The sequence below is a fragment of the Coregonus lavaretus genome (genome assembly GCF_964263955.1).
Source record: "Coregonus lavaretus genome assembly, contig: HAP1_SCAFFOLD_950, whole genome shotgun sequence".
NCBI classification, from domain to species: Eukaryota; Metazoa; Chordata; class Actinopteri; order Salmoniformes; family Salmonidae; genus Coregonus; species Coregonus lavaretus.
Genome location: NW_028166469.1, coordinates 1 through 13,578, shown reverse-complemented (window position 1 = coordinate 13,578; position 13,578 = coordinate 1). Strand labels below are relative to the sequence as shown.

At 43.9% G+C, this 13,578-nt stretch overlaps 1 protein-coding gene across 1 annotated transcript in view; it reads right to left on the bottom strand.

Annotated features, from left to right (window-relative positions):
* Nucleotides 1–12,833, bottom strand: part of LOC311114677 (pleckstrin homology domain-containing family G member 1-like) — a gene marked incomplete at its 5' end in the record, with an annotated part of 31,035 nt that extends 18,202 nt beyond the window's left edge. The window contains 3 exons of the mRNA XM_084189917.1: nt 5,379–5,448; nt 6,591–6,691; nt 12,292–12,833. Coding sequence (XP_084046043.1) covers nt 5,379–5,448; nt 6,591–6,691; nt 12,292–12,833 — 713 coding nt within the window. The remainder of the gene's footprint in view (nt 1–5,378; nt 5,449–6,590; nt 6,692–12,291) is intronic.
* Between the last annotated feature and the right edge of the window lie 745 nt (nt 12,834–13,578).

The window sequence follows — 13,578 nt, the reverse complement described above, 5'->3', positions numbered from 1 at the left end:
GTAAATGGATTAGTGTGTGTCTGTATCAAGGGGAAGGGGGGAGGTCACTTTGGGTGAGTCAGTGGTCAAGCGTTCCTGAGCAATGCTTACTGATCTAGAAACAGGGAATAAGGAGGCCTCTCTCCTCAGTTTTAAGGTAGAGAATGAAAGTGAACCTTGTGATTATGATTACCAGTATCTATGTCTTAAAGGCTCTGTTGAGCGCTATGGTGTATTTAGGGCTCTCCAACCCTCTTCCTGGAGAGTTACCCTCCTGTAGGTTTTCACTCCAACCACAGTTGTAACTAACCTGGTGGAGCTTAACAACCAGCTAATTAATAGAATCAGGTGCGCTAGATTAGGGTTGGAGCGAAAACCTACAGGACGGTTGCTCTCCAGGAACAGGGTTGGAGAGCCCTGCTGTAGGCGCTGTGATTAAAAGCCCCCCTGTTCCATCCCTGCCCCTTTAATCTATCAGTTTCCACCTCTCTTACCTCCCTGAAATACAAAGACAGAGGCAGCATGACTTTTCAAAGCTGGAATGAACCTCGCTCTCCTCCTCCCTTACTCTCACTCTATCCCATTTTCTCTACCTCCATCTCACTGACTGTCTCTCAGTCTCTTCTGTTCCCTGTCTTTCGCTCACAGTCTCTCACTTCTTAGACATTTACATCTCTCCTAGCATTTTCCCATACCTCCTTCTCTCACCTTCTGTCACTAGCCCTCTAGCTTTCTTATCTCTCTCCCCACCCCTGTCCATCTCTCCATACCCTTCTTCCTTTCTCATCCCCCTCTCCTTTCTGCCGAGGCAAACACATCAAATAAAATACAATGATTTGGAGTTGCGTAACTGATAATAGCTCTGGTCCTGATTGTGTTCATAATGTGTCTATAAATACTCTGGGTTAGGCCAGAGACAGGATGTGGACAGTTATAACAGGAAACAGCATCATAAACAGACGGGAAAGATGATGGGGAGCTGTCCTGTTCTGTAGCTCTGCACACTCATACTGTACAAACATACACATGTACTGTACACACTCTACGACAAAAACATGTGATGCCATCAACACACACGGGCATGTGACACACAGGGACAAAGAAAGTACAAATATAGAAATATAGCACACACACTTCCATTCATACCTAAAAATACCTCACATGCACACATCATACCATACATACATACTGTATGTGTGTTTGTGCGAACACACACACACGCACACACACACACACACACACACACACACACACACACACACACACACACACACACACACACACACACACAGCTTGGAGGTTCTCCGTGGGAAAAGCTGTAAATTCAAATACAGGGTTTTCTAATCAAATCAAATCAAGCTTTATTTATACAGCACATTTCAGACATGGAATGCAACCCAATGTGCTTTACAGGAAAAAACAATGAAAAACAAAGAAAATAAAAACATAAATATTTACTACACAACAAACATAAGAGGATAAAAAACTAAAGAATAACAATAAAAACTGAACGACTAAAAAAAGACCCTAAGGAAAAGCAAAGCTAAAAATGTCCATAGTTTCGGCCCCCCTCAGGTTCTCTGGCAGGCTGTTCCAGAGGCTTGGGGCATAGTAACTAAAGGCTGTCTCTCCATGCCTCTTGGTCCTAGGCTTTGGGATAGTTAAAGGCCCAGTGCCAGAGGACCTGAGGGACCTACTAGGTTCATAACTTAAAAGCATGTCTGACATGTATTGGGGTGCACAATCGTGAATTGATTTAAAACCAATATAAGTTTTTTAAATAAATTCTAAAACTCACAAGCAGCCAGTGCAGAGACCTTAAAAACAGTGTAATGTGTGCTCTCCGTCTGGTCTTGGTCAGTACCCGTGCTGCAGCTGTATGTTTTGCAGTTGACCAATGGCTTTCTTGGGTAGGCCAAATAAGAGAGCATTACAGTAGTCAAGCCTGCTTGTAATAAAAGCATGGATGAGTCTCTTTGTATCAGCCTGAGAAAGAAACGGCTGCACCTTGGCAATGTTCCTAAAGTGGTAAAAAACTATTTTGGTCAAATTCCTAATGTGTGATTCGATATTGAGTTCAGAATCTAAAATAACACCTATGTTTTTTACCTGATGTTTTATCTTTATTGCCCGTTTAAATACTTGTATGGCCAGATTCTCTCTCTGTGCTTTGGCTCCAACAATAAGTGCCTCGTTCTTGTCTTGATTTAGCTGGAGGAAGTTGTGAGCCATCCAAGTATTTAAATCACTAATACAGTCTAAGAATGTATCTGTGGAGCTAAAATCCTCTGGTGACACAAAAATGTAAAGTTGTTTAGAAGTAAAAATCAATGCTGTGCTTTCTGATAACGCTGCCAATGGGTAACATATATATAAACTGTTTCCAGCAGTCTCCCACCAAAGACTCAGCTAAACACAATACACACTCACCACCAATACACACACACACACACACCAATACCCAAACCGTAACACACGCACGCACACACTCTGTCATAACATACATTCTGTGACCCAAACAAGCAAACCAAAGTTTGATCTATAAAATATTGCCCTTGTAATAATATATGAACTCCTCCACTAAACAGTATGTACAGTACCATCCAAAGAATATCCAGTTCATTGGGTCCTCCTGATTGAGTCCTAAACTATAACTGCTTTCCACACACAGTAGAAACCCTTGAATCATCTCAGTACAGCAAGGCAGATATTGGATCTTTGGATTTCTGCTGAGCTTTGTTCAGTGAGGAGATTTTCTAAATTATATAGATCAATCCCTCCTGATGTAACATAGATATAGACTAATAGTGAAGTTCAGATCATCCCTGGACAGCAAGGCCTGAGCAAGTGGACCCGAGGATTTCTGCTGAGCTACCATAGATGTAGATTTATAGACAGTACATCTCCATACTGTGCTACTCATCATCATTATGATAGGACTAACATTATGGGATATTTTACAAGAATTGGTTTTCATTCTGTATCGACCGGCTGGCAGGCTGAGAGGGCTACACTGGCATTTCTTTCTACCAGATGATAAAACATTATTATGTTGTTTTATTGTGCATCAATGCTGCAGTCAGCATGTAGGGACGCATAAAGACTACGCTGCTTACTCAACACATTTCACTTACAGCAGGGTAAGGACAGATAGCCAAGAGAACAGGGGTGGGGGGTGGGGGGGGGGAGATTTATGGTCTCTTACTTTTTTCTCTCCTTCAAACGCTTTGTCGAGTTGTGACTGTTTAGCAGTGTGTGTGTGTGTGTGTGTGTGTGTGTGTGTGTGTGTGTGTGTGTGTGTGTGTGTGTGTGTGTGTGGTGGCATGTACTGTATCCAAGAAACAAGGATTTTGGTGGGTTATGACCAAAAGAGATTAACATAGACCTAACGTTAAATACCTTCAATAAACACACACATTTGCTTCTTGGGCAGTATCAATCAGTCTTGTAGGGTGTGTGTGGGAGGGGGGAACAATAATCAGGGAACAATTCTAATCACGCGCAACCTACATCTTATGGTCATGTAACAGGCACAGCACACTACTTTGGATAACTGCAATCAGTGCAGAATTGAAATTGTACCAAGTATGTATCAAGTCAACACACGTTTAAAATATACGTGTTAAGTGGCTGTGTGATAAGGTCACCTACAAACCACGGAGGTCCATGATTCATTACTAGTGTAAAATATTACATCCACCACCACAGCCTACTATAATTTACCACAGGTCATCATCAGGACCTCACATACAGCAGGCTAGATTAGCTAAGTGGCCACTCAGTCATTCAGTCAACACAGCCACTGATAGGCTTGGAACAGGCTAATGCTTTTTACCTGAGTTTCCAGCCACTGAGTTCCTCTCTCTGACCTTCTGTGGAAAGTCTTTAACCTGGGATTTTAGTGGTCTAAACGATGTCTAGGGTTTGTTTTGACTATGTCTTGACATGGGGTGCTATGATGGTAACTGTATTTTGCGCATGTTTAAACAATAGCTACTGTATGTGGTAGTGTCGTAAACTCTTGCACAGTTATATGACTTGTGTTTGTTTTTGTTCATAGCCAGACAGTTAACTATAAAACGTGTGTATTTTAACAAGAGCAACTAGGCATATGTGGTACACACTGGCACAGACCATGGTGAAATGACTAGTGTGCTTGTGCATCTCCAGACTGATAAACTCTTGTTAGCGACAGATTATACTGTGTGATTATTGTAGTATTGGTAGAGATAAGTGTTTTGAGGAAGTGTTGGAATGCAGTTATCATGACATTGAATGATTTAATGGGGAACGGATGGGGAGCCACAGGAATGGAAAGAAAACCTAACGCAGTCATAGACAGACACACACACACACACACACAGAGAGAGAGAGAGAGAGAGAGAGAGAGAGAGAGAGAGAGAGAGAGAGAGAGAGAGAGAGAGAGAGAGAGAGAGAGAGAGAGAGAGAGAGAGAGAGAGAGAGAGAGAGAGAGAGAAGAGCTGCGAGAGGAGCAGAGTTTTTTGCTCAGTTGTTGTTATTGAAGCACTACCATTAGCTCTCACCAGCAGAGGGTGATTATACATTTGGCTGGCCCTTAAAATTCCTAAGAAATTCTCCTCTGCTGCACTTGAGACCTACATTCCTATTGTGTGTGAACACCCATCTTTCCTGGACACACACACAGTGCAGAACAGACCAACATGAAGAGCGTCAAGATAAGTAGTCAGTATGATTAAGTTTGATTTAGAGTTTGGCTAGTTGGTTTGGTTTTAGGCTGACTTTGGGTTTAGTAGCTTCCTAACTTCCAAAAATCTCCTAACCCAAATAATGTCGTGTGTGAGTGTGAGAGACAGTGGCCGTGACCGATTACCCATACTAGCATACTAAATAGTATGCGAAAAAAGAACGTTTTATAGTAGGTGAAATTTTGAATGCGTCATCTAATGCATGATTGTGGTCCTCTGTAGCTCAGCTGGTAGAGCACGGCGCTTGTAACGCCAAGGTAGTGGGTTCGATCCCCGGGACCACACATACACAAAAATGTATGCACGCATGACTGTAAGTCGCTTTGGATAAAAGCGTCTGCTAAATGGCATATTATTATTATGACTCCCGCCATTAATTCATTTTGGTACTGCGCATCAATTTCTGGGATCTTTTATTTCAGCTCATGAAACATGGGACCAACACTTTACATGTTGCGTTTATATTCTTGTTCAGCATAGATCAAACGCCGAAATGAGTATGCAGTTTAAGTATGTAGTACACTAGTATGGGCATTCGGACACGGCCAGTGTGTGTAAGTGCATGCTTGGAGTGTTTATTGGTTGCCAACCAGCTGTTCAGACAGGCTTCAACAAGAAGGTGTGTGAGAGATAGAGAGAAAGAGAGAGGAATAGAGAGAGAGAGTCTCTTACCTTTGATACGAAGCACTCTGCGATGGCCACAGGGTCTGAATTACACTTCTCCAGGTCATGTAGCAGATCTCTGAAAAACAAAATCACTTCAGGATATTAGTACTTTAACCACACACACACACACACATGCACACGCACACGCACACACACACACACACACACACACACACACACACACACACACACACACACACACACACACACACACACACATACACACACACACTCACACCTAATTAAATCATATAAATACAAACTGCTCCTCATTGCTCTTTGTTCCAAACAACAAACATTTTCAGGAACAAATGTAATTTAGGACAAAATATTAGGTACTAGGGTACTGTGCTCAGAACAAAAAGTCACTTCCATGAATTGAAATAGGTTCCCTCTCTCTCTGTGTGTGTGAGTGTGTCCCTTATTCTTCTTGGTTGATGTAAAAATTGTCAACTGGTATAGCTATTGTTACATGACTAGGGCATGATGTCATTGTGACGGTTTTTTTAAGGAGTTTGTGTCAAACCAAACTCCCTCACTGTGGGCATTCTCTCTCTCCCTGTGTTGCTGTGTGTCTTTATGTGGCAGCTAACAGTCTGAGTGGGTAGGCTCGCAGCAGGCCTGGTGGTCCTGAACACACACACACACACACACACACACACACACACACACACACACACACCTCTCAGTCTGACTCTGAACACACACACTGCTCAGAGCGGAGCCGGTGAGTGTAGATGCAGACAAAGAAAAAACAACATGCACACACATACACTACATGACCAAAAGTATGTGGACACCTTCTCGTCAAACATCTCATTCCAAAATCATGGGCATTAATATGGAGTTGGTCCTATGACGGTGCCACGTTGAAAGTCACTGAGCTCTTCAGTATGGGCCATTCTACTACCAATGTTTGTCTATGGAGATTGCATGGCTGTATGCTCAATTGTATACACCTGTCAGCAACGGGTGTGGCTGAAATAGCTGAATCAACTAATTTGAAGGGCTATCCACATACATTTGGCCATGTAGTGTATATAGATACAGCTTACCGCCCACCCCCCCTCCCACCCTCCCCCCCTCATATCGACAGGTGACACAAACCATCCTCATTCTGTAGATTCTTTGGAGACTGCATTCTATATTTGTTTTAGGGGTGTGTCTGTATGTGTGTTTACCTCTCTGAAGTTGTACAGTAGGTGATTGTGTGTTTACCTGTTGAAGTGGTAGATGTCGCGGATGTTCCCGAATAGAGAGCCTCTCTCCTCTGAGCTCAGTGCCAGACAAGACTGGTTACTGATACACTCGAGGTAATCCTACAGAGAGAGAGAGAAAAACAATGTTTTTTGAGAAACAATGTACAGTATGTGAATTTATGCAATTGTATTTTTTACTTCTAAAGGTATGGTTTTTGGAATACAATTACAGAATATATTTCATTCCAATAAGGCATGTTTAATTGAATTGAGAAAAAGCGAGAGAGAGAGAGAGAAAGAGAAAGAAACAAAGAAAGAGAGAGAGCGAGAGAGAGAGAGAAAGAAAGAGAAGAGATGGGGGAGAGAGGTCAGTTATCGCATCCACATCAAAGTGTTTCGAAGGATATCCCATCACCAGTCATGTGAGAAGGACAGTATGCCTGACATGCTCCCTGGCATCACCACCAACACACACTTTGAACACACACACACACACACACACAGACGAAAACACACTCGCCACTCATAAATACCCACAACATTGAGACCACATACACTTCACTTATTCAGCATTGAACCGAGTTTCTGTCTAGTAAAACAACTGGGCCCACAGCCCCACTTCTCCCTGACTTCTCCAGTCTTAATCCGCCTACAGACTCTTCAGTGGGTAATCCAGATGGCTGTTTGACCAGCACAGCAAAATGTCAAATGGTCCTACAGTATTCACATATGGACAGTGTCTAAAGCCAATAGGATAGGATACACTGGTGAGAGGCTTGTAGAGCAGTGTTTAACGAACTGATACTGTGTCTGTTCAGATGGAGACAGACGGTCATGAGGTGTTCAGATACCAATGGTGATTGTACACCTGAGCTTTCTCTCCACACGGTCACACACACACACACACACACACACACACACACACACACACACACACACACACACACACACACACACACACACACACACACACACACACACACACACACACACACACACACACACACACACACACACACACACACACACACACACACACACACACACACACACACACACACTTTCCAGCCCAGCATCTACACAGCTGTCCTAACCACAAACAGGTAGGACCAGCCATGTTGAAATGGGGTAGAGTGAAAAGGGATCTTTATGGAGGTGGAACGACTTTTAAAACCAGACTTAGACTGTGTTGGCGCAAGACATTATTACATTACAGCAGAGAAAATAACTAGGCTGTCCACCCACACACAGGACACACACACACCCTCATCTGCTGATGTGCATGGTTTCTAATCCTGGCCTGGTTATTATGACTGTAAAGACCACACCCTGGCCAGTAGATTAGATTGTTTGGTGTTTGGTGAAGTCATCCTCTCCTCTCCTGGGCAGTGACAGACACAACCAACTAGAATCAACCAGAGGGGAACTCAGACGGAACCATTGTGTAACAGAGCAGGGGTGAAGGTTCGTTTGGAGGATTTAAGGGTGAAAGGGCAGATATGGGGGTTTCATGGCAATGGTTTAGGGTCAGGTTTGGAGGAAAGAGTTGGGTTAGAGTTTTGGCTTGCAGCTAGGATAATGGTGGTTGGTGGAGTCATGGTCGGGATCAAAGATCATGTTTATGGTTGGGTTAGGGTTGGGTTCGGGTCGTTGGCCATGGTTAAGGTGTAAGATGGGACTTTATTAACCACAGATGTGACCTGTCCTGACCCAGTCAATCAACACAGCCTAGTCTGGGACTGATCACACACAAACACAGTGTTAAAACCCCACAACATGCTAAACACACATACCTCAGACACACAAGCAGCTATACACAAACACACACACACTCCCAGCTAAGCTTATTAGACAAAATATAAACACTAAGGATCATACTAATGATCATTTAGCTATTTTATTTTACATTTTAAGACCCCTTGAAGTATAAAAACATTTATATATAAAAAAACGAAACAATTTGTGTCCTTACTGCTATTAGCAAATACAAACGTATTGAATTAACAGATTCACTACATGGAACAACAGATAGTCCCAAAATAATTATTAAAAGAAAGTTTGTTCTGAGGTGTCTCTCCTATATCTGAGAGATATAAGAAAGATCAGGAAGACCATTATTCCTCCTCCACCAAACCTTACAGTTGGCACTATGCATTTGGGCAGGTAGCGTTCGCCTGGCGTCCGCCAAACCCAGATTCGTCTGTTGGACTGCCAGATGGTGAAGCGTGATTCATCACTGCAGAGAACACGTTTCCACTGCTCCAGAGTCCAATGGCGGCGAGCTTTACACCACTACAGCCGACGCTTGGCATTGCGCATGGTGATCTTAGGCTTGTGTGCGGCTGCTCGGCCATGGAAACCCATTTCATGAAGCTCCCGACGAACAGTTCATGTGCTGACGTTGCTTCCAGAGGCAGTTTGGAACTTGGTAGTAAGTGTTGCAACCGAGGACAAACAATTTGTATGCGCTACTCGCTTCAGCGCTCTGTGAGCTTGTGTGGCCTACCACTTCACGGCTGAGCTGTTGTTGCTCCTAGACGTTTCCACTTCACAATAATAGCACTTACAGTTGACCGGGGCAGCTCTAGCAGGGCAGAAATTTGACGAACTGACGTGATGGAAAGGTGGCATCCTATGACGGTGTCATGTTGAAAGTCACTGAGCTCCTCAGTAAGGCCATTCTACTGCCAATGTATGTCTATGGAGATTGCATGGCTGTGTGCTCGATTTAGCCGAATCCACTAATTTGAAGGAGTGTCCACATAGTTTTGTATATATAGTGTATCTCTAGCTTAAACTGACAGATCTTTATGGTGATTTTTTATTATGCTAATTAGATAAGTGATAAGTCAAAAACTGTAAAAGACTTGCAAGTCATGTGCTCCGGTTCTTGTATACACTATAACAAGTACATAGAAGATTTGTAAAAAACCTAGGTGTTATTTTAGATTCTGAACACAATTTCGAATCACATATTAGGAATGTGACCAAAATAGCTTTTTACCACCTGAGGAACATTGCCAAGGTGCGGCCGTTTCTCTCTCAGGCTGAAATAGAGAGACTTATCCATGATTTTATTACAAGCAGCCTTGACTACTGTAATGCTCTCCTGTCTGGTCTACCCAAGAAAGCCATTGGTCAACTGCAAAACATACAGAATGCTGCAGCACGGGTACTGACCAAGACCAGACGGCGAGCACACATTACACTAGTTTTAAGGTCTCTGCACTGGCTGCCTGTGAGTTTTAGAATTTATTTTAAAAACTTCTATTGGTTTTTAAATCAATCCCGATTGTGCACCCCAATACATGTCAGACATGCTTTTAAGTTATGAACCTAGTAGGTCCCTCAGGTCCTCTGGCACTGGGCCGTTAACTATCCCAAAGCCTAGGACCAAGAGGCATGGAGAGGCAGCCTTTAGTTATAATGCCCCAAGCCTCTGGAATAGCCTGCCAGAGAACCTGAGGGGGGCCGAAACTGTGGACATATTTAAAATAGATCTTAAAACACACCTTTTAGCTTTGCTTTTTCTTAGGGTGTTTTAGTCGTTCTGTTTTTATTGTTATTCTTTAGTTTTTTATCCTCTTATGTTTGTTGTGTAGTAAATATTTATTTTAATTGTTTTTATTCATTTTTTTCCTGTGAAGCACATTGTGTTGCATTCCATGTCTGAAATGTGCTGTGTAAATAAAGCTTGCTTTGACTTGATCGAAGATTTGTAATATGCTAAAAAGTGGCCAAACTAAGTTCATATTTTTCATGCAATGGGCGCAGCCATCTTTGACTTTGACTTTGTTTATTTGCATCTTATATTGAATGGCATTCTGGGATTAGGCAGTTTTCACAAACATAAACAAACATGGCTGCCATCATAAAGAATTTAGCTGCTGTTAGCTTAGCTGACACGCATCTCTTTTCTAAACAATATTACATTTCTCGACTAAAATGTAATGTAAATGTTGTGCTCACCAGAGATGTGGTACATTGTAAACAAGTCTAGCTGTTAGGTCGCTAACTTATGTTTAGTTTTTTTGTCAGCACAACCTGTTATTTAGACTGGTTTATGGAATGGGTTTGGCTGTGGAATGTGTTCCGTGTGATGCTTGGATGATGAGGTTCGTATTTATCTTTTACAATAAAAAGTGAAATTGAGGAATAAAGTTGTTAAGACCTTTATTTCCCATCAGTACAAAACATTGTTTAGATGCTTTTCAGACAACAATGCTGTTTAGACGCGTTTGTTGCATCATAGGTTCTGTTGCTACTGTTCCAATCAGATATTTGCGATGGTACGCTGCAGGGACCACTCAACAATGATCACAAATATGTGATTGTACTCGTCAAAGGATTAATAGCAGTAAGCATTGGGAGGCTTGACAAAGATTTAAATTAAGGGGTAAATTATGGTCCTTTCTAAAAGTGTCTAAAAATGTAGTGGAAGAGTGGGTGTCCTGACCCATAGATCTGATAAGGGGGTCTTGTTGAGTAGTTAAGTAAGGGCTCCAGGTCTTAGTAAGGGAAGTATACGTCTTTAAAGTGGTGCTCTTCAGCTCTGCTCAATGTTTAGCTAACCTACTTTAAACATTGTTATCACAGCTCTAAATCCCTCTTCCTACAGCACCGCTCTCTCCCCCTTTCCTCTTCTCTTCACCCTGAACGAAGGGAGGAGGGATGGGGGGGAGGAAGCAGACTTTTCCTTCAAACAAACTCTCACTCTCCTTCCTCACCCCTCCCCTCCCTTCCATCCCTCTCTTTCTGAAAGGACCAGCGTTTCCTGCTGGTTGGGACCTCTTATAGACGACAACCCTTCCACCTACGGAGAGGAAGAGTCACTTAGAAGGAAAGGGGCAATGGGGAGAGAAAACTCAGCCCATATTACTGTGTCACACGTTTCATCTGTTCACTGTCATATTGGATCAACAAACTGGGCCCGATATCAATCTTCTTTAATGCCAATGTTTGCCCTATTCTCACATGCACATGAACAGGGACAGTCACGCACTAAATTATATTGTGTCTCAGAACCCTTCCTGAGACATCATCAAATTTAATACACGCATGCACTCCCCTCCTCTTTACTCCAACCATACATTTAATTTAACACAGAGACAGAAACACATTTAAAGGCACCGGACGGGTGTATATCAGTAGGAATGTGTATTTGCAGTTCAAAGCTAGTCGTTGTCAGCAGTGTGTGTGTGTGTGTGTGTGTGTGTATGTAAAACAGTTGGACAAAGGCAGCGTGTCGGGTTACCCTGCGTAACCCCACCTGTACACACAAGTGACCCTGTTAAGAGCTACAGAGGGAGAGAAAGAGGAACGCCAGGCCGGCAACAAGGTGTTTGTGTCACGTGTGGCAGGAAATCCCTGCAGGAGAAAAACTAGGAGAGGTCTGAAAGTACCTGCGTACAGGACCTGACTGTCAACTCCAAACTAGTAATTGAAATCCTCCCATTGTTATGTCCCCCCTGAACTAGTAACCTGATTCAACTACTCCTGTGTACCGGGATATGGGTGTTGTCTATGGACCTCACACTCACTCATCTTGACTCATGTTCTTTCTTACACAGGTCCTGACTAGTATGATAGTAATGATGTTCTGTAATATGTTTCCTTACTATACTATCTGTACCATGCCAGTTAGTCTTATACTACATGTGCTATCCTACTGAGATAGCTGGTGTATCTTTCCAGTGGTTGTGTGGTACCATGTTCCTCACCTGTACAATGCTGCGCAGGTCCTGTACATAGGTACTTTCAGTGTCCAGTATCTCCTGAACCACCCTGTCCACATACTGCACCCTGGGCCCCGGGGTGCTCCTCTCCCCAGCCTCTGTGTCTGACTGTGGGGTCTGGGCAGACCCCTGTTTAACCATCCCCCTCCCTGTCTCTGTCCCTCCATCCTTCCTCTCCTCCTCATCCCCACATCCCAGCTGCCTGGCTGGAACCAGCTCCAACCGGATCGCCCCGGAGTCCAGGTCACGGTCCGAAGCGGGATGACAGTGAGGGGAGGGACTTAAGGTGGAGCGGCTGCCCAGTGAGCAGTGGCTGTCCCGGGAGGAGGCAGAGGAAGAGGTGGAGCCATAGCTGATTGGACGCTCGCCGCTGTCGGGGGAGGAGTCCATGCTGTGGGCAGAGCAGTAGCGTAGGGGGGCGTGGCGGATGTCGGAGTGGCGGAAGCGACCTGGAACGCCCACGGAGCTCAGGACTGAGTCGGCGTCCGGAATCTCCGGCAGAGGAGGGAGGGCATCCGTGTAATCGTCTGAAGAGAGGAAGAGAGAAAGGGAGAGAAAAGGAAACAGGATGAGAACTGAGACCTTTATCATGTCATCTCATCGAGTACAGAGCAATGAATGTTAATACTCACAGAACAGAAAAATGCTTAAAGGCCTCAAGTGGCCAGTTAGGCTATGACCCTCCTTTATGTTCCCACAGTGCCCCTATCTGGATTCCAAGTGGCAAGCTTGCCAGGCCACAACCTAACTGGCCACTGGAAATCTCTCTCTCTCTCTCTCTCTCTCTCTCTCTCTCTCTCTCTCTCTCTCTCTCTCTCTCTCTCTCTCTCCTCTCTCTCTCTCTCTCTCTCTCTCTCTCTCTCTCTCTCTCTCTCTCAGCAAAAAGGCTAGTGACTGTGGAGCCATGTCCTTAACTCTACCGGCCAAAGCAGAAAACACACACCTTGTTCATGTCCCGTACAGTGGTGATCTGTTCAGGATTCCAACTGAAAAACCAGGCCAGACCACAGGCGTAAGAGTGTGGCGTACAGCCTCTCTGAAACGGACTCCATGTCCTCCACTCACACCATGGCCAGTTAAGAAGACACCATGGCCAGTTAAGAAGGCTTTGAACATGCACAAAAAGAAGCACTCTGCCAAGCCATGATGATCACAACCCGAGGTCATTTACCCAAGAGAGAGGAAAGAGAGAGGGAGACCACATAGAGATCGACAAAAATAGAGAGAGATAGAGAGTGAGTGAAAAAGAGGAAGAGTGTAAGAGCCAGCCCA